The 24,699-nt window shown below is 33.8% G+C and overlaps 3 protein-coding genes and 1 non-coding gene across 4 annotated transcripts; 1 reads left to right on the forward strand and 3 right to left on the reverse strand.

The window, feature by feature from the left end:
* The first annotated feature begins 1,255 nt into the window (after positions 1-1,255).
* Positions 1,256-8,922, forward strand: LOC147390160 (inositol diphosphatase DSP1-like). The gene is made up of 5 exons (XM_086458044.1): positions 1,256-1,755; positions 1,851-1,944; positions 8,157-8,214; positions 8,313-8,356; positions 8,453-8,922. The coding sequence occupies exons 1-5, from the start codon at positions 1,502-1,504 to the stop codon at positions 8,636-8,638; spliced, it is 636 nt and encodes a 211-aa protein (XP_086314170.1). The 5' UTR covers positions 1,256-1,501; the 3' UTR covers positions 8,639-8,922.
* A 2,862-nt stretch (positions 8,923-11,784) lies between these two features.
* Positions 11,785-11,902, reverse strand: LOC147390161 (small nucleolar RNA snoR111). Its single transcript, XR_015170358.1, has one exon. It is a non-coding gene; the product is annotated as a small nucleolar RNA snoR111 (small nucleolar RNA).
* Positions 11,903-15,567: 3,665 nt separating this feature from the next.
* On the reverse strand, positions 15,568-16,963 carry LOC147390162 (uncharacterized). Its single transcript, XM_086417401.1, has 2 exons — positions 16,620-16,963; positions 15,568-16,345 (listed from the first exon to the last, which is right to left on the reverse strand). Exon 2 carries the CDS (start codon positions 16,286-16,288, stop codon positions 15,743-15,745), a length of 546 nt encoding a protein of 181 aa, XP_086273527.1. The 5' UTR covers positions 16,289-16,345; positions 16,620-16,963; the 3' UTR covers positions 15,568-15,742.
* A 4,697-nt stretch (positions 16,964-21,660) lies between these two features.
* Positions 21,661-23,690, reverse strand: LOC147390163 (glucan endo-1,3-beta-glucosidase 12-like). The gene is made up of 3 exons (XM_086457912.1): positions 23,533-23,690; positions 22,143-23,444; positions 21,661-21,922 (listed from the first exon to the last, which is right to left on the reverse strand). Exons 1-3 carry the CDS (start codon positions 23,618-23,620, stop codon positions 21,888-21,890), a joined length of 1,425 nt encoding a protein of 474 aa, XP_086314038.1. The 5' UTR covers positions 23,621-23,690; the 3' UTR covers positions 21,661-21,887.
* Positions 23,691-24,699: the final 1,009 nt, after the last annotated feature.

Raw genomic sequence — 24,699 nt, forward strand, 5'->3', positions numbered from 1 at the left:
CTAAGATGGAAAAATGGAAACAAGTTTCATATGATATTATTAAGAGTTGTGATTTTTTGACTCGAAAATTTTCACTCGATCTAGACACGACGGACATGGTAAGAGCATAGAATCATAGATCTTTTTCTTCGGATACACAAAGAAAACAATCAATGTTTCTATGCCCTTACCACGTCAACCGAGTATAGATTGACTGCAAATTTCGAGTCAGATAATCATTAGCGTATTATTAAAAACTAATTTCTTAAGACGAAAACAAGATTGAAAAAAATAATTTTTAAGATCCTTAAAAACGTCATGAACATAATTGACATCGCACATGCCCCAACTAATACATAAATTAAATAATAAATTAATATAAAATCCAATCAATAAGCTTATGACATGTGTACATGAGGAAATACATTTGCATTTGCCTTCTCTTTGTCGAATTCTTAGCCATCTAAAAGGAATATAAGGGTTTGTATAATATTATAAGGAGGAAAAAAATTGATTAAAATAAAAAAGAGAAATCATTTGTTAGGCATGAAATGATTGTGTATTTTTTTAAAAAATCATTTTTTCAAGTAAAATAATATTCTTCTTCTCCATATGGAAAAATAAAGTGAAACCCTTTCCTTACTATAATAACGAGGAAAAAGACTTTACCAAGACTCATCCACCATAAAAAAAAAAAAAAAGACCTTGAGATGCATAAAATAAAATCTCGGGATTTAGTCGGACTAAAAAATAAATGCTTATGTCACCATTGATAGTTTCTTTGGTGTAAATGTGCAATCTCAATTAGTGATAAATATTTTTGAGAAAAAAAAAAAAACATTTTTCCAACGTTAATTATAAGAAAATTATATATTTTTTTTGAAAACAATTGTTCTAAAAAAAATAAAAAATAAAAAAAATCGTACCATCCAAGTTCCACTAAAAGACAAAGACAGTGTACGTGGCGACACGAGCGTTCAAGAAAGTATATACGACAACACTAAGCATATTCCTTCGAATGTACCCTAACCGCCCAAAAACCGAAAAATATATTTAAAGGAAAAATATGGTACTATTCCATCAAATATGTTCACTGTAGGCCACAATCCATCATCAATCCAAATCGTTCATCAAGTCGACCACATTTTTCATAAACCTATATAGATCATAAAACTTGTGGATCACCAATAAATTTCGGATCTTTCATCCACGTGTACATTCTTGATTGATTTTTATATATATATATATGTGTAAGTTAAAACACTAAATATTTCTCTCTCGGCGTTCGAAAACGAACTTACTCTCTCTCTCTAGAGAAGGCCCTGTTCAATGCCGTCTAGACTCCAAACTCTCAACAGTCGTCATTCCACCCACGGCGCATTATAACAACCAGCGCCGTATGATTCTATACAACCGTTACTTTGTTTATTTATAGCAACCGAAAAATACGAGGAAGAAGAAGAAGTTGTGATTCTGAGAATCGTTGACCTTCTATTATTATTTTTTTTTTGGCGCGAAAGTGATGAAAATTGAGAAGTTCGGAAGAGAGATGGCGAGACTGATGGAAGAAGTTGCAGAGGTGAAGAAGTCACCGGAGATGGAGATTCCGGCAGTCGGAGAAGAGGTAGAGGTAGTCGGAGATGAAGTAGTAGAAGAAGAAGGACTGTTTGATCCGCCTCTGAACTTCTCTATGGTCGATAATGGCGTCTTCAGGTCTGGTTTTCCTAAAAGCTCCAACTTCGCCTTTTTACAAACCATCGGTCTTCGCTCCATTGTGTAAGTGAAGTTGAAATCTTTGAAGTTCAAGTTTGTTTTTTGTTTTTTGGTGAGAATTTGGTGGATTAGGGTTTTGATTTGATGAACTGGAGTAGATATCTTTGTCCGGAACCGTATCCAGAGGCGAACATTGAGTTTCTCAAGTTGAATGGAATTCGTCTTTTTCAGTTTGGGATCGAAGGATCCAAGGTGAGCTTTTGTTCAATTTGATTAACATTTTTTTTTTTATTTGTTTGTTTAATTTGAAGGAAGTTAATGAGGTTTAGCGTAAAAAATTTGAGATTGTTCAAATGGAGAGTTATTAATTAGGAATCTGTTAGTGTAGATTATAGAGAACATGAGATGTATATAAAGAAAGTAATAAGGTTATTTATTATATCAGTGAGAGAGTGAAAATTCATATACATCTGTAATTTAATCTATATATAGATATGCTCAATATATTTAAATGTCTGGTCAATTAACTTGAAAAATATTAGAAAATAATTCTAAATTTACGAACTGAAATATGGAGTATTGATGGTTCAAGGATGGCTCTTCAAAAGCGGTAATTCTCCACATACCATTTTGCTTTGTAATGGATCACTTGATCCAGTAGGCTCCACAATCCCCCAAAGCCATGAGGTTTCAAAGTGATCATAGTGACAATTAAGAGAGTAAGGTGCACCGATTTCATAATCTCACCCAATCAACAAATGTCTTATGAGCAGATATGGAGCATCATGTTAATACACTAAGCATAGGAGAGATGAAGATCTTGAAATTGATTAGTGGAAAGATTGTAAAATATTTAATGAAAAATATGGGCATTCGAAAAAATGTAGGAGTGGCTCCAATATGCTATAACCTAAGAGAAAGTCAATTGAGATGGTTTGTGCACATTCAACGAAGACCGGTTACAACCTTAGAAGGAATATCCTAGTTGAACGGAATAAAAGGGTGAGAGCAAGACTCAAAAGAATGTAGATTGACATTCTAACAAGAGACATGGTTCTAGACAAAATTAAATGGAGGAGCAATATTCGTTTAGTTGAGATTTGGGGTAAGGCTTTGTTGATAAGAGTTAGAATACCACTCTTGATGGTGAGTCTCTCTCACCCAAACTGCCACAACAACATTCTTCCTTCTCGATTGTTAAATGTTTCTACTAGGATCTCAGAAGGAGCTATATAGTTGACTTCAACCTCTAACATGGGAACTACATCAAAGACAATATAGTTGAAGGTGGTGAAGAGGAAAGACAAGAAACTCCATTGTAGCAGGGGTGGGACATTTATACCCCCACAACTGTAGTTAGAGTGGGACCCACTATTGTCTTTATTATTATTATTATTATTATTATTATTATACCAAATGAAGTAGAATAATAGTTGGAATCCACAACAATAATAATAATTTTTTCGGATAGATTAGATAAGTTTAATAGAAATGGAGGAGAAAAAGAAAGGGAGGTCGACGTGACCGTCCCAGAAAGACAAAGGAAACGAACCAAAAAAAAGAAACTCCCACAATCTGAGGTAACCTATAGACAAGTTACTAACCCTTTCCCATCTAATAATAAAATCCTCAAAAAAGACCCCTTTGAAGTCCACAAAGAGTTTGCTCCAAGAGAACAAAAGAGCCAAGATAGATAAAAATAAATCTTAAACAACGGAATCCGTCCCCTCAAATAATATTTGGAAAGGGAATTTAGATTCTTCTTCAGTCCTGATACTTGTCAAACACCTCCAAGTGTTTGAACTTTGAACAATCCCGTCAAAACATATTGATCTATTTCAAGTGCTTTTAGTGTGCATAAATTGGTTGTTGTATTGTAAGTGTTATGGAGTCATTGAGGTCGGCACGGGTTCATGGGGACTTTGTGACATTATCATTCCATAGCCAAATATTGCATGGGAGGTATTACACTTTGGACATGCAACTCAATTTGTGCACGTGAAAGAAAATGCAATATTACCTATATCATTTTTTTGAGGTTCATGTATAAGTTACGACATCCATAAATTCTTCGGTAACAACGACAAGGTCATCTGTGTTGGTGTCCAACATATGATCATTTTTGAGAAGCTCCATATACACTTCCTTACACACATATTATGGTACTAAATATTTTATTTGTATTCTTATCAAAAGGTTTCTTTAAGTGAAAATAAGGAAAGAAATTCATATAAATTGAAAGAAACACTTCTATACTCTGAAGAGCTATTCAATAACATAAAAAATACAACTAAATTTTGAAAAGAGGAGACTATGAAACAACTATAGTTGTGTTTAACAACTTAGTAAAGCAGTGTATCGAGAGTGGAACACGCCGTCTTTTATAGAATGTATGTAAAAAAATCATTACCACAAAAAGGGTAGCACTGCTGTACATGGCTGGATGTATGCCTGTTCATATCGATTCATGAATTACACAGGCAAGTAACCTTGAGAATGCCTTGCCATGCTTTTTATAGATGAAACCTCATTGTAAGAATATACCCATGTGGAGTCCATTACAAATAACACCTACTTATTGTATCTCGTTATTATAAAATCAATCTCACGTGAATGATCAATGGAGTAAAATTGTCTGCTAAAACAACATAAACTCAATTTGGTAGTAGTAAAGATGAGATGAGTTCTAATTAAAAGTTGGATTAAATGCTTGGAAAGATGGTAGGGTGATTTTGAACAAGTTAGAGACCTAGAACAGATGCAGCAAGAAAAAAAAAAAAAAGGATGGATGTCATTACCCCATGAAGAAGGCGTGGCATAGAGAACTTGAGCCCATTGTCATCCCTGTGAAATCATCTAGCTATGACTTGATTTAGTGGGGCAGAAGAGGTTTTAACCTGATATAGGGTGTTTCTGAGACATGGATATAATGTCTCACTGAAAGAGACTGATGTACAGGGATTTAGGGATGTAGTTGATAAATAAGTTATACATTGAGATATAGGTTGCTCATAAATGTGGATTGGATCAATTGTAGAAGATTTATGTTAGGATTCACCTTTGAAGTTAATCGTATGTTATGGTCTTGTAAGAGGAAGAAGGCCATGAAGTATCATTATATTTATATGGAAGTCGATCATGATTCATGTTCCTGAAAATACACTGAAGCAGCATTATAATGAAAATGTTCATGCAGCTTAGTTCGTTTGTCTGTCCCAGTACTCCAATTTTGTGCACAATAATGTTGCTCTTTGCTGATATAGAGCTGATACCCTCAACTCCTCATATAGTCTCTATAGGAAAAATAAACTTTTGGCCTTTGTATGGATCTGTCGAATCTGGGGTGTTTGGTGGTTAATTGAAGCAGGACCGACCTGTAGTGCCTTCAGCACTAGCCTGGAAGATTACTATATCATTTCTCTTCTACTTGGTTTCTCCGTGCCAAAGACACTACCCTTTGCTACTTGTGTCCTAAAGATCATGTGCATGCATATCAGCATACTTGGTCTGATCAGTGGTCTATATTTTCATTTTGGCCATCTCTGTGGTTTTTGATAGCAAAAATAGCAGACCCTGGACAAGAGCTTGCATGAGGACATGCGCACAGATGGATTTTACCTTTTGTTCTTATTTACCCAAGTGTGGCAGCTCAAATTCTATCTGTGATCTGGATGCATTATTAATTTATTGTTGTCAATTCAGCTGTGTTTCACATCTTTCCATCATAACTCTTTTTTATATGCAATCCTTTGTAACTCGGACAAAGTAAAGGATTACATGGCATTTTTTGTCCTTTGTGTGAGGCTTGATGATATTTCCTTGAGGGATAAAAAATAAATAATGATAGTTCACATCTATATAAGATTTTTTATATTTACAATATTAAATTATATTTACTTTCAAGAATTTGTGGTTAGAAGAAAAAAGAAGGAAAGATAAAAGAGCTAGTTAAAAAAAAGGTTCAAAATCTTCATCAGTTGTGGAATTATGCATAGAATATTATTATCTGCTTCGATCGTCAGCCTTGTTGGCCCATCCCTTCCCAACAACCCTTAAAGTGGTGACATAGATCTTCTCCCGCAACCGGGATCTGGTCCGAGTTTCTTTGAACTCTCGCCTATTGTCCAATCTTCCAGTTCAATCTTACAAAACCAACTGATCGAAAGGGGAGAACTTTGAGCAGGACTCCTTCCTCAAGCCTGTTTTTTAAAATCTCGATGCCTAAGATCCTAATTTGGTTGTCAAAGCTTTTACTTTATATGGTTCCCCTTTACTTGAAGAACCGACAACATTTGATTCCCTTGTTTCTGATGGGTGCTTAGGTGGAAATACTGGAAGCAGGAAAGATAGTCTGGATTAAACTTCCCCTCCTCGGTGTCAATTCCATTGCCCATCGGTTTTCGAATTCAACTTTCTGTTGGTGTGAGATTGGATCTTCGTATCTGCCAACATCTTGAAAGTCTTTATATGGACATTAAGTACCTACCCAGTATAATACCATCAACACGAATCATTGATGATTTTGACCACCGATTGCTGCTGCTTCTTTTCCCAACGTATGGAGGTTAACGAGGGTTAGTTTTAAAACCTCTCAGGAACTTCTCCGATAATCAATTAACCTCCTTTTGATACTACATTTTTTGCTTAGTGTGGTTACAGATTAGACAAAACTTTAAGACTTGTTTAAATGTTCTACACCTTCTTTTCACAACTAGATACAGTGCAACTATAGCAATCTTCTTCTTAAAGCCTTAATGAGTTCTTCTATGGATTCATGTATTTGGGATTTTTATGTTGTGATATTTTGATATCCATCCGTCTTTTTGAGGCAATCAATCAGGCCTCTTTTGTTGGGTTATTTATTATCATTTAGGCCACATATTGATGTAAAGTACCAGTTTTATTTAAGAAATGAGCATGCTAAATGAGTGATTGAAGTAGTTGCTTTCGTATCTTCCAGTTACCTCCCAGATTGACTTGTACTCCTTTTTCATTATCATTTAAAACATCTTCCTTTTCCTTAGCTGAGACAACTGCCTTGTAAATAAAGGTCACAGTGTAATTCTCACTGGTATTTACATTCCCCAGACATGCACAGAACCTCTTCGGCCATGCTACTTCTTTCATGTCCCATGGTTCTATGCTGCTAATGTAAACATCTCTTGTTAATTTTCTACTTATATAACCTCTAGAGTCTAGGGTATCAAAAAATATATTGGATGATTACCAACTCGTTACCCTGTTGGTATCCTTAAGTAGGAGATATAATAATAAATTAAAATTTTCATTGTGTTCCCCTTGCCAAGGCAATCATTTTTCATTGTCACACATAAAACGTTGAACAGTCATCCTGCATCAATACCCATCCTACTGTCACATGAGACATCTATTTTGACTTGCACCACATGGCCTTGTTGATCTTCTCCTTTGCATTATAGAAATCAAAATTCGAAACCTATTGTACCTTATTTAATCCACACCACCACCATCATCATCATCATCCTTGCCTTATCATTAGGATCAGAAACACGATTCCTATTTTTTCAATCAACTTTATCTTGAGCTATATTTTTTTGCCAAGAGATGCATCTTCAAATATTTTTTACTACTTCAATGCATAATATTTATGTGTAACTAATGGAAGTAGTTGTTTTGGGGTATTTGTCACCCGGTAATCTTAGCTAGCACCTCATCCTTATGAGTGCCATTATTAAGTATGTCGACATTTAGTTGTAGGTGTTGAAGGTGCCAGCTTGCTAAGTTGGTTAAAGTCTGTGAGTGTTGATATCACGATCTGAGTTCAAAATCCGCCTCCACCTACTAATAATTACTAACGACTAATCTCTCTTACCTAGCAAAAGAAAAATCCACATTCTGCCGTGGCCCTACTTATTGTAAAACCCTTAGTTTCTAAGTCATCTCCTTTTCGTTTTAGTTTTCTTTATACACCCTCCCTCTAGTTTCTTTGACCAGCTACAATTTGTACATACATCTAGATGATGATGAATTTGGGGTCTGTTACAGCAACACTTGCTGTTGCTGTGGAGTACCAATTTGACTCCGACATATTTTTAGTCAATTCTTCAGTGTTGTATGTACCCAAGCGGGATTCTCCATTTTTCCCATCAGCTAGAAATTGGAAAGGGCTCACCATTGAAGAAATACCTCTGCTAACCATGAAGATGGAATAATTCCTATTTTCCAAGATCGTTCACTTGATTATTATGGCTAAATGAATTTTGTTTCTCCATTCAACTCTGTCCAAACCCAAGTCTTCACTCACTCTCGATAGAAGAAGGATTGGCTTTGGACATAGTGGATTGGAGGAACATGATACGTTTACCCAACCCAATTCTTTGGGATAAGCCTTTGTTGTCGTCGTTGTATTAGATTATTTGAAATACTCTATACATCTGAAAATTTATTTTTCTATGGACTGATAACAGAGGTTGTGTTGAATACAGGAGCCTTTTGTGAACATGCCAGAGGAAACAATTCACGAGGCACTCAAAGTTGCCCTTGGTATTAAAAATAGTTTAAGTTTTTAAGGTAAATTTTTGTGACCAATAGGGTTATTAATTTCAGGTAAATAATATATATCCTATTTGTCGGCAATGCAGATATTAGGAATCACCCACTTTTAATTCATTGCAAACGAGGAAAGGTGTGTGTTCATAGAGATTTATTTCTCCCAATTTCCAAATGTCTGGTTTCTAAACCTTGTAATTATCTAAATGTTTTTTTGTACTTATTTTTTTAGCATCGAACGGGTTGTGTGGTTGGATGCTTAAGAAAATTGCAAGGATGGTGTCTTTCATCAGTGTTTAGTGAATATCAACAATTTGCAGCTGCCAAAGCTAGGATTTCAGATCAGAGGTTTATGGAGACGTTCGACGTTTCCAGCTTGAAACACTCGTCAATTTCATTCTCGTGTTTTAAGAGGTAACACAGTAACCCATTTAGGTGGGTTTTGTTCTCTTTTAACTTTGTAGATAAGAATCTTAGTTCATGCTCTGAAATAATTGAGAATGGTGGTGAATTCCAGGGATGTGTGGGAATCATCAAAAGAATAAATGACTACCATTCTCTTCTTCTTCTTTTTTTTTTTTGATTTCTTGGCATAATTGAGATCCTTATAATATCCCTCCTTTTTTATGATTCAAGTGCCTAATCTTCTTTCATTTTCTGTGATTAAACATCTATGTAGAATTATCGTCTCAATGATTTCATGTTTAACTACGTTTTAAGGGTATTTTCACCCTTGTTCTTTGCTAAAATTGGTTTCATTATTTTCTCAGTGAATACATTCAGAAAAATGTAGTAGTTCTAATAGGCGATAAACTTGAAGAAGTCAATTCAGATAGTTTGGGCATGTTTAATGAAATCTGATTACTTTCCCAATTAGAAGCATGGTTTTATAACTCGTTTTGACGTGTTGTCTGTCCATGAACAAGTCATCTCAGACGAGATATCCGATTTATTTGAGTCGTCTTGGACGAGGTTTTAAAAAAAAATGCTTTAGAATTTAGAACAAACCAGGTCTTTGAGACTTGTCAACTTGTTTTGTTGGTGGATGATACCAAGACAACTCGAACAAGTCATCTAGGACAAGATTTAAAATCATGATCAAAAAGAGAAATTCAAGTTGAAAATCCCAAAAGAATGAAAGAAAGACCATGAACTCTCACTAAGAAAAGACTTAGCTTTAAATAAAATGGAATTCAAGAACAAGATTCATTTAACAAACCTCAAATATTTTGGATAAAAAAATTTCATTTGAGGGGCAAAATTGGGATTGCTTGAAGGAGCCAACTTGGTTTGTGTGGTGAGAAGAATTATCGCTCCAGGGTAACGTGGTACTTGTCAGTGCAAATGTCAAAGAATTGTGTGACTACCCCACATGACACACTAAACGACTCTCCTGATGTGACAAGTTGAGCTACTGATCTATAAGCCTTGGGATATACAATTGCACTTCCCCATAAAAATGTGTATTCCGAGGGAATCATCTATCTTGAGGCTTACAGATTTGCGGCACCCAAACTTGTCACGTTAGGACTAGTCAGATTATCATGACTCAATATCAAAATATAACTTAAAGTCTTAATCTAAAAAAATATCATGATATCTGCGTTAAGTGTACATTGATCTTTGCCAAACACTTTTCTTACTAACATAGTAAGATTTTAAACCTTAGCACGACTCGAAAATGATACGAAATTAGTGGTTTTGGGTCATAATAGTGTCGATCCATCTATCACGATTATTAAATGGGTTGGGTTCGGGTTAAGGGCGTCAACCTACTTAATCCATTTTGACATGTTTAGTTATTCTGCATCAACGTGTAGTTTTTATTTAAGAAAATTTTAAATTACCCTTTTTTTTTTACTGGAATTTCCCATTATATAATTTTTTAAAATTGTATGATATAAACGTTGTTTTAAGATATTTTTCAAATAATAATTGTTAAGTTTTTAGTTTGGGAAAGAAAATCACTTCCCTTACTAAGTTATTTATTTATTTATATTTATTTATTTTTGTTAATCTATTTTTCCATTGAAATCTAGAGACGTGTGGTTTTTGATTCCTAATATGAATATCCATTTGGGCAAATATATGTGATAATGAAATACAATTCACTTAGCTAATAATAATAATAATGAAAAACACTTTCCTTACTAACTTAATAAGAAAAGTTTAATAATCACATCACCTTATGACATCTAAAAACATGATTTGATGCCACATGGTTGTAAAGAACAAAATTATATGAATTTTGAAAAAAAAATGATTCAAAAGAAAATTATTTTTCACCATTGAACTTAATTTATTGTTATGTGATTTTATTTTTAGTAATAGTATTTTATTTTTGGTGGTGAAATTGTAACTTATTTTTTTCAATAAAGATTAAAATTTTATTAAACAGGTTATATATAGGTTGGGTTAGATATATTTATTTATAAATGAGTTGGGTTTGGATTTTAATTTTTGACACAATTATTAAATAAGTCGGATTTGGGTTTGGGTTTGATAAATTTTCATAATATCCTCACCTCAACACGAATGCCACCCCTAACCACATGGCCTCTTTTAAGTTTCATTGAAAAATTCAAATAAAAAATGGATGGCTATCGAGCTTCTACAGAACTCCCAAACTTAAAATTAAAATTCATATCATGATTTGGATGCCACAAGGTGAACCCACCCTTAGAAAGGCTACTCGAATTCTTTACATAAAAGGCATCCAAGAAATCTACTGCATTACAATTTTTTGCCTCTAAAAATGATTTATGGGTTGTTCAATTTGCACCTTATCATTCACATCTTAGGTGTAGAAGAAAGTAAATTATTCACATTTTCAATTTAAGTTAAGATTTCGGAAGATTATAACTATGGAGGTAGGTTTTTAAAAATTCTGAATTTTTTTTTTATTTTGTGTCAACCCATGGATTTTGTTTATGTCGATGGACCAATGTCGAGATGGCTAGGACCTTGGCGACCCCAAATGGCTTCATCTTCTACCTTTAAAACCTTTGATTTTTTTTTTTTTTTTTTTCTTTCCTTCGAGACTAATGACCTTCAATCCAACATTAACCTTTAGATTTATTTATCCAAACTTACAATGTTTTATATTGTAAACCTCGGATTGTTAATTATGAATAAATTATGTTTGTTTTTGCCCTAGAATCGATTGAATCTGGTCATGAGCCCAAGATTTTTATTCATTCTCTTAAATCATACTGAAAATTTTAAGATTTATTTTCTCACAATTTCGTTCTGAGGGTTTCCAACTTCCCTTCCCTTATACAAACAAATTCAAAAATCAAAGCCAACAAATCCTTTTTTTTTTTTTTTTAAATTAATATTGAAGGGGTAAAGAGTGCATCAGTGTTTGAAATTTGATCCGCATGGAGATCTATATCTCTCCAATAGGTTCAAAGTGAAGAATTTTTTAAATTTCTTTAACATCATTTGCACTCCATCCTCCTCCCTCATTTCAGATCTCAGAAGAAATATAAAAATTAGAATCGAAAAAGAAGAAGAAGATAAAGAGGAAATTATTTTGGGGAAAAATAAAAATATAAAAAAAACATGTAGACGAGCAACAATCGAATCGCCAATCAAGGAAATGGGCGACTGAAACGATATCTCGCCTTGTCTTTCTTCCTCTGTTTCTTCACAACGAGAGATATCTCCTCTCATTCTTTTCTACGAAACAGAGGATTCATAAAAACAATTTTATCTATCATAAACTCACAGATAAAACGTTTAACAGACTAAACCCTAAAAAACCAAAACCCTGAGCCTCCCATCTCATTATTAGAGAGCTCAAACCCTAAACAATGGCACTGAATTGAGTTTGGAAACCCTAGCAGCCTTTTTATAGACTCGACGACCTTTAATCGAATAATGCCACGTGTGTCGTTCATAGACTTGGGATTCGTACTGCTTCTTATTAAGAAATATCCTATTACCGCACCTACTTTTACAAAGAGCTCTGCAATTTTAAAAAGAACTTCTATTCTAACACCAATAGCAAATTTCTTTTTAGTAGTTTGCTTAAGGGTGCCAATCATTTTTTGTTTTTTTTTGATAATCAGGCATCATCGTAGATAGTAGAGCAGGCTGTATAGACCATGGTCTTGTCCAAGGATTAGTCCCAGGGCATGTGCAATGCAACGCCCACACATCAAACGCACCAAGTGGTCCTTGAGGAATTAATTCTTATACTGGGTATTGAACTCACGACCTACAAGCATTAATCGATTATTGGTTCAAATTAATTCTCATTGATAACAAGTGGATTTATTTTACTTGTAACTTATTTAGAAGTTCATTAAATAGTGTGATTAAATAAAAATCAAGGTGTATCCTAAAGTATACACATTTAACTAAAAGAATTTATTTCTTTTCTTTATATAGAACTATCCATTCCTTAATTTCTACAATAAACAAAGACTTAATATTCAAATTTTCTAAGGTTTTCTTCTCAATTTTTTTTTTTTTTAAATTAGAAGAATCTATTGTTTGCATCAACTATATCAAGTAGGATTTACAAGTTCGATCTTTTATTATAAAAATAACTATCAATTTTACGGATATTTATATGATTTGCTTTGATTTCAAAGGTACTTTACTCAATTCTGAGCCATTGTTTTATTTAGGTTTTGATTCTAGGTATATGTAGAATAAATCACCCTAATTCTTTTAAAGAGTAAGGACTACCCATCTTATATATTTTTTAAGGGAGTGAATACATTTTTTAAAGTAAAAATGATTTCAATTATATATATATAAGACTAATGATAATCTGATGCTCTTTTTTCATAAATTTGAATTTGATTTTTTTTCGATATCTGAATTCGAATCGACAAATACTCATAATCAACATCTGAATTCGAAATTGATTCAATTATCAGTTATCCGATTCAAATCCCTCTATGATAAAAAACGTTGGGTTTTTTTTTGTTTTGAAAATCTCTCAATTGTTTCCTTCGCTTCTTAGATTCTTTGACTACAAATCCCTTTGTGTCAACCATTACTTTCACCATCAAATAGATCCCACAAACATCCAAAGATCGAAAAATTGAAATCATTATCTTAATGACCAGATAGTTTTGATCTTCCAATGAGAATAAATTTATGATCAAAGACTTGAGTTTGAACTAGATTTTAGGTAATTTTTGAAGGGGGAAATGAAAGTTGGGCTTTTGACGAGGAGAGAGGAGATGATTTTATGAGTTAATGGCAGTCATGGATTTGGAGAGAGAGAAAGAGAGAGGAATTACCTGGAAAAGTATGTCGTTGTTTGCCCTCACATCGAATACTTGCGTAAGACTTTAAGGGCCTGTTTGGATACCAGGAGCAGAATTACTCTTCCAAAGAACAGGAGCTGAAGTACTCTATGGAGGAGCTGGAAAAGTAATTCTGTGTAGAAAGGACGTTTGGCAATCAACTCTGTGAAGTACTGGCAGAAGTACTTTTATGCTGGAAGTCTGTTTGGGAACCATACTGACTTCTCATGACTTCTAGAAAAAAGACTAGAATACCCTTATATTATACCAGTTACTGTTTTTTTATCTTTTAATGTCATAATATGCCTTCAAACTATATTGTTTTTGACATTTTAACTATAAATATTAATATAATATGTTTAAATCCATTTACTCAAAATTTTAAAAAAATTTGACAGACTGTTTTTGACATAATATTAAAAAAAAATTGACAGACTATCTTTTAGTGTCATAATATGCCTTCAAACTATACTGTTTTTGACATTTTAACTATAGATATTAATATAATATAATATAATATTTTAAATATTAAATATTAATATAATGTGTTTAAATCCATTATACTCAAAATTAAAAAAAAAAATTGACAGACTGTCTTTTAATGTCATAATATGCCTTCAAACTATATTGTTTTTGACATTTTAACTATAAATATTAATATAATATAATATAATAAATATAATATAATATAATATAATATTTAAATATTAAATATTAATATAATGTGTTTAAATCCATTATACTCAAAATTTAAAAAAAAAATTGACAGACTGTCTTTTAGTGTCATAATATGCCTTCAAACTATATTGTTTTTTACATTTTAACTATAAATATTAATATAATATAATATAATATTTTAAATATTAAATATTAATATAATGTGTTTAACTATAAATATTATATAATATAATATAATATAATATAATATTTTAAATATTAAATATTAATATAATGTGTTTAAATCCATTATACTCAAAATTAATTTTTTTTTTAATATTAATAAATGTTTCTTTCATTTGATTTAAGGGCAAATGAATTAGGAATATTTCATAGAAAATTAATAAAGTTAAGGGTATTTTGGTAAAACGAACCGTTAGATTTTGACTCCCCGCAAGATGAGTTTTGAGAAATAGGTTTTTCTCGACTTCTTCACAAAGAGTAAATTCTTGCTCTTGCGCGGAGTAACTCTTCGAAGGAGTTGTTCATCAAAACGCATCCAAACGACTTCTAACTCCCCGCAAGAGTCAGAAGTAGCCAAGGAGTCCTATCCAAACGCCTACTAAAAGTCTAGAGGAGTGGTCTTGACTCTTGAGAATACCCTGGTTTATATTCAAAAATAATAATTAAAAAACAATTTTATTATATCTAAAAACAAATCCAGTTTATTGATATCCGAATACAAAATGCTAACTGTTAAAAAATATCAAAATTCGAATTTAATTTTCAAAAATTTCAGATACGGATTTGAATTCAGGTTCAGATTTTGATTATCCATCGACAAACCTAGGTTTTGTGATGGGAGCGTACAAAGTGCGTTTGAAAAAAGAGTGTTAAATTATCAGGACACTTTTTATTTTTATTTTTTATGTTGGGGTGCATTCAATTAGTTTTAGTCTTCCATTATTCGATCACTTTTTCTAATGAATAAAGATATTCTGACACCCCCCAAGACTTTTCTTATAGAACATCAGATCATATGTCTCGAGATACATATAATCTTAATTCTTTGCCTAATGCATCTCGAGGTAAATGATCTACAGTTCTGTGACGAGCGTATGTCAGAAGGGGGGAATCAGATTATCACGATTCTTTTCTAATTTTTTTTTTTTTAGGATTTTCAATGTAAAAGGACTATTCACATTGAAAATTTCACCCGTTACTTCGCTTAAAATACAAAAAGTAATCATCTTGATTAGTGATTTCTAACCATTGATTGATTGAGTATTTTCATCATATGTTTCCTATAATGAAGTTGAAGATCACGTTGAAAAATGCCAAAATACAACACCAGAAAATAACGATCAGAAAGTCTGCTTTTTGTGTGTAGATCCATCAATGGGTGGGCCCAAACGACAAATAATGATCAAAAGATTGACTTTCATACACTTGAAAAAAATACATGTTGCAGAAAAACGGTGGAAACATCATCAAATACAAACAAATATCAAATGAAATTGAAAATCCCAAGACAACTTCCTCCTATAATATCTCCCTACCACTCAAAAGAATTTCAGTTTTGAATCTCGAGGCAAGTTTTAGTAGATGTCGAGAATCTCGAGGACAGAACGGTTGCACAGAGGACAAGTCCCTCTATTCAACCACAATTCCCTGGAACACACTCTGCAAAACGTATGCCCACATGGAATAAAAGCTGCATCCTTTCTTCTCCCCATACACACGCAACACACCAGATCACTCCCTCCACCTCTCTCTTTCTCCCTTTCTTCATCAACACCGTCCGATTCTTCAATCAATCTCATCAAAGACACCTTCAATGGTCTACCTGTGGGGCCCACATCATCACCTTCCCATTCCTGGTTCGCCCGGAAATGACGCTCAGCAGCCAATGCCGTAGCCAAGTTCATAACTGACGCCACTTCCGGTATCTGACCCACACAAGCTGGATCTACACTGTTCTCCACTGGAATCTGACCCAAACCTGTTGTCTCTTCTTCACTTACACTCATCACACCAGAAGTAGCCCTGGAACTCCAAGTGGCCCCACAACACCCAATCCCCTTCAATCCTAACCGTTGTTTTAGATTCTTCCACCTCTTCCTCCCTCTATCTGCACCGTCCATTTCTTCTCTCAGAAAATCCAGCAGTGTTCTTGTTTTTGTTTCTCTTTCTACTGATCCCTGCAAACCCAAACAAAAAAATTCACAGATTTCACCCATTTTTTTTTTAAATAAAAAAATATAGAAATCCAAAATGATCAAGAATCGAAAAACTGATAAAGAAGGAAAGATTGCAGTGGTGATTTAAACATACATGATGATGGGTCCCGCATGGAAGAAAAGTCCTTCCATGGGAATCTCGTGAGTTTTTCAAGAACAAAGACTTCATCACCATTTATTAAACATGAGCAAAACGACAAAAAACAGGGAACAGAGAAGAAGAAAAAAATCAAACCTGAGAATCGAAAATGGAAGGGAACCCATTAAAATTCTAGCGAAACAGTAAAATGGGTCAAATGTGATTTTCATTATTGGGGATCAAAAACCGGTCTTCTGATCTCCTCGTCAGCTCCGTCATGAGAGAGAGAGAGAGAGAGATTTGAAACTCTGAAGAAAAAACAATGAGAGGTACTAAAATGTTGACGTGGGGTTTCTACTTTCTACCAGATTCTTGTTATCGAAATTCAAGAAAAAAAATATTTTATTAGTCTATCAATTTTGATGCATTTTAAATAAGTTTAAAAGGAGAGATTTTGAAAGTTTGGGATAAAAAAAACAAGAGAGAAGCTAAGTTGTGGCGTTTCTTACTGGGCTTTGATGTAAGCTTTCTTAATTTATATAAATTAAATATTTAAAGATTGAAAGATTCATGATGTACGTTAATATAATACTACCTAAATGTATGCCATCGACATAAAGATTAGAAATCAAAATCTTTGATAAGTCCTTATCATTACTTGGGCCAGTGGATCTGATCAGACCCGAAATCTGATTTGTTCCAATTGGTTAACTTTAGATACGATTATGTTTTAGATCATATCTTAATAATCCATTTTTCTCAATCACTTGGTGTTGAATTCACCATTTTTTAATATCTAGTTTTATATTATTTATTTATTTTTATTTTTATAAAAATATTGTCAAAACCCGACAAGAGTTAAATATGACTTAAAATGAGTCGAGTTCTTCAATAATATAATTAATATCATTAAGTTTAATAATATTAATATTTTGAGTTCAACTATAATTATTGATGAACTAGACTTTTTTAAATCATATTTAATTATTATTGAATTCAATAATAAAAGGTGAAGAGTTCGACAATAAAAATATTGACTAGAAAACAGTGAACTCAGCATTACAATCCAAAACTCATGGATTATTTAAGAAAAAACCTCCACCAGGGACCTTTAAGTAATTTTTTTTTAAATCTTATCAAATTGATTCTAAATCAGTCATGTCTCGAGAAAAAAAATTATTTCTAAATTATTAAACGATCGACCTTCAGTTAATAATATATTAACTGACCTCCAGATGTATGGAATCATTAGTGTGTTAAATAATATTTTTGCTGGAATTAACAAAGTCAAAAGCAGGTCCGTGAACCAATGTTCCAGCACGTAGTATTTAAGCTGATTAAGTGAAGAATTTTAAAATATACCAAATTTACCCCCGGATCTTAGTTGAAATATCTTTGCCACTGGGCAATGGTAGTATGTAATTATAGATATATATATTAAGAATGAATTTGCCCCTGACCAAAGACAGAAACGCGAATGCTGATTAGGGTAAATTCTTTTTCTTTTTAGAAGAAGGAATGATTGATAACATGTAATGGTGATCAAGACGTCGGCGTGATTGGAGGGGTCTTTAGTAGGGCCCACACAACATGAATTATTTTCTTTAAAAAGTAGGCAGGCCCTATTTTTCGTGATCATTGATGGAATCAAATCCAAATAATGTAGGTTTATCATCATAACAGAGTGATTATCAGATTTATTATGATCTTACATGGGTGCAAAATCCACATGGCCATTTTACTTGGGTGGGCATTGGGCTCCAACCTAGATGAGTTGGGTAAATCCAAGCTCAACCCAAGTGGCGGAGCCCCTAGTCCGAGCTCAATTCAACCTGATCATTGAGTTTGAGCTCATAGCCAAATTTGAGTCCTTAAACTTAGGTTGAGTTCAGGTTCTCCCAAGTTACAAAGTTTTGGATTGGTTGGTCATTTGAAGAAGTTCAATTTTATTTTGATCACTCATGCAATTAATAATTTCACAATCCAACCTCCAGATACATAAATGATTTAATTGATTTTGATTAAAAAAGAAGATACAAATCTTGTTATTATCCTCTAACTAACAGTTACATAAAAAAATAGTGATGATATGTGTAACTTTCTTCTTTTCGGACTTCGCGTGTGATCAATTGAGAATGTTGTTTTGACGGTGACATTATTGTCTTTGATCTTCTGTAGAGTCTTTATGTGGATTTATTCTCTCTGTGTTTAGTATTTAATTGATTGAAAAAGATTTCTTGACTTCTGAAAAAAGGATTTAAGTCTAAATCTCTTGAAGAACTTCACTTTGTCTAGGAGGAGGGTTTGGAAGTTTCTTCTTCTCTGAATATAGATATTTCGTCTTTTAAGAGAAAGTGATACAAATTCTCACAAAATGAGGGAGGCTTTAGTCTTTATAGATTAAAAATAATTTAGCTTTTCCATTACACTCCCGACTAAAGAGTTTTGATTGATTAATCTAAAGACTAAATTCGTCAAAATTCAATTTTAAGAATTTTATGGATTGTTTTTGGGTCAAACTCATTTATTTGGGTGTATGACACCACATTTCATATGTAGTATTACTTGACTTTGTTTAGATCATTGGTTTTCTATACAAAAGTTCAAATCCAAACCATATGAGGTTTGTCTCAATCAATAGGTCCTAATTTAAATGTATAAGCTCAAGTTTGATTTTAGGGATTTTTTGATAATTTAGAGAGTTGCAAGGTCTTTTTAAATTTTGTATGCCTGCAACTCATATACAATAAGTCCAATGAAAAATGATTATTTTGTTCCTTGTAAAAAAATATATGTAGTGAGAAATAAATTTAAAAAATATGTTGAAACTAAATAAAAATATATATATTAATATAAAATATTTATAAATTATTATATAGCATTTGGTTCAAGTTGACTAGATTGCCCGAGTCCTCAACCTGAGCTCAATCCGAATTAAGTCAAAGTTGAATTATTTTAACCCAAGTTCAACGCATATTGAGTTAACTGGCCTAGGCTCGTCCGCCAATCGAGATGAGCCCGAGTCAGCCTGCCTAGTTCCAACCCTAGGCAAGTCAGAACTTAACCCTTTGAAGTATATCACGAATTAAAATCTTTTATTATTATTATTATTATCATATAGTAAATTATGTTTGATATTATAATATTCGCTTCAATTCATTGCATTCAACTCACACTATTCCTTTTTAACTCTGATCATTCTCTTCAAATTCCATAATCTTCTACTTCAAAAAATTCTCTTTTGCTCTTAAAGTTTGAAGATTGAGATGGATAGAATCACCTTTGATGACGGTGCCTCATATGGAATCTAAAAACACGATGAGATGGCACATTCATTTAGCGCAAAAAAAATTTAAAACTTGAGAAAAAAAAAATGTAATTTTTAAATGTTAGATTTCAATTTAAAATTTAGGAGTTTAGTGGACATCAATTTTGAAAACTTTTATCAAACAAAAAGCGATTTTTTAAGGATTGATTTTTTTTTTTTTTTTGTAGATCTAATATAAGCTATAACCTTAAAGAGTATTGAGGTGCTAATCGGCCAAAGAGGCCCGACAACCACTGCCAGGCTTCGTTAGTGTCTCTATGACATTCTATAACTTTCTCCCATTGATATTTGTGTTGTGCAGTAATGATCGAGTAGACAATGTGCATGATTTATAACTTCCCAAATCACAACTGTTGATCGAGAGAAATGAGGTTTATCTAAGTCAAACTAATTAATCCAACAGGTTGGGTCTTCCACTCAAAGCCTAAACGACTTCTTGGGGTTGGATCTCTGTACTCCCCTTGTGGTAGGATTGCCGATGGGTTGGGTCCTAGACCAACTAGGCTTGTCTTGAGTTAGGTTTGGGCCTTTGGAGAGTATTAGTAGGCTCGATTCATGTTTATTAGGATCACACTCAGGTTATAGGCCCATGGCTTGTCTCGCTTTGATAACTTCCATTATATTTTTGGAGTCATGAGAACGTGATCGCTATCACGTTGGTTTGTTCACAGTTGACATGGCAAGTGCATAGAACCATAGATCTTTTTCTTTGGGATACAAGAGGAACAAGATCTATGGTTCCGTGTCAATTTATAATTTTTCTATATTTTGAGAGCCTTTTTGTTGCATACTAGTTAGAGCGATGTAAAGAAATCACAATTGCAAGTTATAAATTGTAGAATCACAAACTCTCATGTAAGCTTTGTCTAATGTCATGTACTTTCTATTATAAATATTTTTCTTCTTAATAATTCATGTTATTTGATCAATGAACTTCAAAGAGAGGTTCATCTAAAGTTCCCTACGTCGTCAAATTTGTTTTTTTTTTTTTTTAGTATCATTGTAGAATTTTTTCATCCGACCTGACCCATTGCCATCCCTTGAAAGAAACTTCTAGTTCTTTTGATATGTTTTTGCGAATGTTTGAGATACTCTTATCTTTAAAAATTGGAACATGCCCTTAGGTCATGGAATTTTCATATGGGCTCACGGAAATAACTTCAAAACCCTTGATTTTTCTCAAAAGTAAACATCTTCGTGATGATAGCGACTATGATGATGATGATGATGACATTTTCCATTAGTTTATAAAAGACAACCGGTGTTAGGAGGCCACGACATCAAAATTATTAGCACTATTAATGAATAGTCAAAACCCGAATTTCAAAAATTAGATATTATTCAAAAATTTTGGATATTGAATTCGAATTCAGATAATTTTTAACATTCGATAGTATTTCAATGATTACTATTGGTAATTATGATGGTGGATACCAACTTGTCCAATACACAAAAATGTTGCAATGGTTCATGAGTGATTCAATGTAACAATAATGGTTAGGATAACATGACAAGATGAAGAAAAGATGATCGAAGGAAGATGTCTTAGTCAAAATCAAATCAGCAAATTTTCAACAAAAGAGCATTAGAGTATGATGCACAACAAGAAAAAAGACGAAGAAATATTTGTATAAGTTAAAGTCCCATCAATTTGAAATATTTTTTGGTTGGATCATCAATTCCATTCTTCAAAACATTGACCTTTTTCCTATTCTCACGAAGAAAAAAAACTACTCAAATTAACCAATTAGGCTGATTTCTCTTTCAAGTTTGAAGAAATTATGTGAAATCGGGGTGTCTCTCCCTATTTTTTAATAATCTGAATTTGAAATGTTCATGGACAGATTGGGAAAAACCATGCAAAAGATATAAATAAATCGGCTACAAATAATATTATATTTAATTTAATTACATATAAAAGTTCAATAAATGTCCAACAATAACCTCAACAACTCATTGAAAAAGCTAATCTAGAAAAGGAAACAAAAGCTATGCAAGAATAAATACAATGTAACCTAAAAGTTACAAAGTAAAACCTAATATCAACCACTCCTATGAAATTTAAACCACCAAACGCGTCTTCTATCTTTCTATCTTCAAGTTCCCGTGGAGAACTCACAATTCCCAAACTCTGTAACAGAAATAAAAAAGGTTAAAAATAAATAAATAAATGGACCCCACTAAGGAGACCTGATCATCATGATTTGAAGATTAAAATGACCAATTTTTTTTTTTAAAATAATATTTTTCATAAGCGCATATTAGCAAATATGTATGATATAATTATAAAAATGCGCATTTTCGAATCGTAAACCAAGGAAAAATAGGAAGAGAAATGATAAAATACGCACTAGGTGGCTGAGTGACGACGTGTGCGGCCCCACCAAAATTACACGTCCCAGTCGCACGCCCTTTCTTCTGATAATAGCTATTAAACGCGAACGAAGCGTGGGCCTCAAGCGTATTAGGATTGTAACACGTGGCATCAGGTTGAATCGAACGGCAGTCAGCTCCTCCTTCTCCACAAGCATAATCAAGCCCAGCTTGTAACTTCTCCTTCCCTGACTTCCCATTAGCCACACACCACGTCTGTCCCGAAGAACTCGTTGACCCATTTCCACTAACGTTGACCGACGGTGACTGAGTCTTACTTCCGTTCCACTGGTTTAATTCCGCCTTCGTAAGAGGTATATCGTATACCTTCTGTTCGTTAGGGTAGAAGAGACCATAGTTCCTCTCTGAAGTTGGTCCTGGTTTCTGGTTCTCGTTAAATAAAGCGAACAAGTAAACTTCGAGATCTTCCTGTGGCCTCAATGGGGTTCCGCCACCTGTCAGAATTCTGTTCACCAAGTTCCCATTATAGGCTGCTGCGTTCTCCTCGCCTGCGCCCGTTTCGTTCTCGTCTCCCTTCGAAGGCCAACCAGTCTCTGTTACAGCGATTTTTAAATCTTTATAGTTCAAAGCAGACAAAGCTGCGAACACAGCATCGATTTGTGCGTCGAAGAGGTTTGAATAACGAAGCCCATTACCAGAGTCGACAACACCTGGGTTTGCTCGAAACAGAGCGTAATCGAGAGAGATTACATCTGCGTTTGCTGCGTAAGCGAAGAATGGGTAGGCGTTAACCATGAGGTATGAACCGGTTTGGGTGAGAAAATCCAACATTGGTTTGATTACCGGTTCGATTAATTCGGATTTGAACGAACCGGATGAAGCTGGATATGAGGTTTGAAGAGCGCTGAGCGCGATTGGGGAAGAGATTTTGATGGCGGAGTCTAGTTTGTATTGGACGAGTGCTGTGTGAACGTTTTTCATGGCGGAAACAAGGAATTTAGTTGTGTTGTTTGGGTCGACAAAGACTTCATTCCCTACTGCAATCGCAATGATTTGGGTTGATGGGTAGAAAGAATTAATGTTTTTCTGAACCCAATTATTGGCGAAGGATTGTTGGTTTGCGACAGAGGAGAGAAGCTCGTTGGGTAAAGCTACGACGACTTTGATTCCTGAACCAGAGAAAGCTTTGAGGACATTTGAATCTGTGTCGTAGAGTTTGACTCGGTCGAGTCCTTGTGATTTGAGCAGCTCGACTACCTTCTCTGCTGGAGGAAGGTCATTTGCGATTCGTCCATAGTTTACTGCAATTGAACCCGCATCTGCAAATGTCATAAAAACATATTAATCACAATGAGATTATGGAGAGAAAAAAATAAGAAAAATAAAGAATAAAGATTCAATTTTTACCTGCAAAAGAAGAGATTGAGAGGATTAAGAGGAAGTAAGAAATGGTGGTGAGATGCTCCATTCTCTGATTACGATAGAAACAGAGCATATATATGAGAGAGATGAAATGTTCTCTGTTTTGTTGTTTTTATAGACTCTGTTTGAGAAATATGGGTGGTGGGACGGTTTTTAATGGAGCGAGTGGGAGAAGAGAGAGGATGTGATGTTGAACTAATTGAGGGGTGTGGTGGGCCCATGTGGCTGTTCTAACGGGAGAAAATGGTAATAGAAAACGTTTTGCTCCAGAAAAGAAACATCAAATTTTCAACAACCACACCTACTTAAATGACTCGTGGCATGTGAACCCAAAAGAACTGATTAGTGATTATGCTTCGAGTGAAGGATGATGAAAATTTACATTTTCCGAGGAATGATTAAAATTTGCTGTTCTTTTCAATGGGTACAGCAAATTTTTTACTACTGAAGATGCACCTGACCACCTCCCTGTTCATCGCCACAGTGGTAGAATCCGGAACAAACCCCGTTTTCTTAAGGAATTTTCTTGGGTGTAACGATGTTGGACATTTATTATCCACTGAAGCAGATCAGATGGAAGTGAATAGTAGGTTTCTAGAGATTTGTGTTGATTTTTTAGACATCAGTTACTAATGAGAATCGCTATGTTTTTTCAGGCGATCGTTGCACACCCAGTATCCAACGTCATTCGACAGGATTTTACTCTTCAAACTCAGACGACTTCGGTTATGTGCGTCATTTGTACGGCTAAGATGTGAAGAAAAAACACGCGTTTTCTGGGGATCATTATAGATTCATTGAGATTCATTCGATTGGGAATCTCTACACAATAGCCTACCATCTCAGCCATACGTTTAAAACTAATATTTTATAAAAATAGGAAAGAAAATAACATGAGTGGGGTAGATGGGCTTTTGACTAGATTTCCACCAGCAGTGACGTATACGTTCCTTGAGCCCACTTATGGGATGGACTTTTGAGTAGATTTCACACATAGGATGATCTAAGCCGTCCATGTACTTGAAATTACCAGATGATCTCATGATCCATATTGCCACATGTCACGTTTTTATAGGATGTAGGTCCACATGTAAGTCAACCTGATTGGTGAAAATTGGTTTCTCTCAACCCCCACCCTTTAAAAAAAAAAAT

This window comes from Akebia trifoliata, chromosome 11 (assembly GCF_017979445.1).
Source record: "Akebia trifoliata isolate Shusen 1 chromosome 11, ASM1797944v1, whole genome shotgun sequence".
In the NCBI taxonomy this organism is placed as follows: Eukaryota; Viridiplantae; Streptophyta; class Magnoliopsida; order Ranunculales; family Lardizabalaceae; genus Akebia; species Akebia trifoliata.

Excerpts from the sequence above, each read along its gene's own strand:
- LOC147390163 (XM_086457912.1), bottom strand. The coding sequence starts at position 23,620 with ATGCTCTGTTTCTATCGTAATCAGAGAATGGAGCATCTCACCACCATT. Across the intron at positions 23,445-23,532 it reads CTCAATCTCTTCTTTTGCAG|ATGCGGGTTCAATTGCAGTA; the intron begins GTAAAAATTGAA and ends TGACATTTGCAG. Across the intron at positions 21,923-22,142 it reads CGTCGTCACTCAGCCACCTA|AGTTTGGGAATTGTGAGTTC; the intron begins GTGCGTATTTTA and ends TTTCTGTTACAG.
- LOC147390160 (XM_086458044.1), top strand. The coding sequence starts at position 1,502 with ATGAAAATTGAGAAGTTCGGAAGAGAGATGGCGAGACTGATGGAAGAA. Across the intron at positions 1,756-1,850 it reads ATCGGTCTTCGCTCCATTGT|ATATCTTTGTCCGGAACCGT; the intron begins GTAAGTGAAGTT and ends GAACTGGAGTAG. Across the intron at positions 8,215-8,312 it reads GGCACTCAAAGTTGCCCTTG|ATATTAGGAATCACCCACTT; the intron begins GTATTAAAAATA and ends TCGGCAATGCAG.
- LOC147390162 (XM_086417401.1), bottom strand. The coding sequence starts at position 16,288 with ATGGACGGTGCAGATAGAGGGAGGAAGAGGTGGAAGAATCTAAAACAA.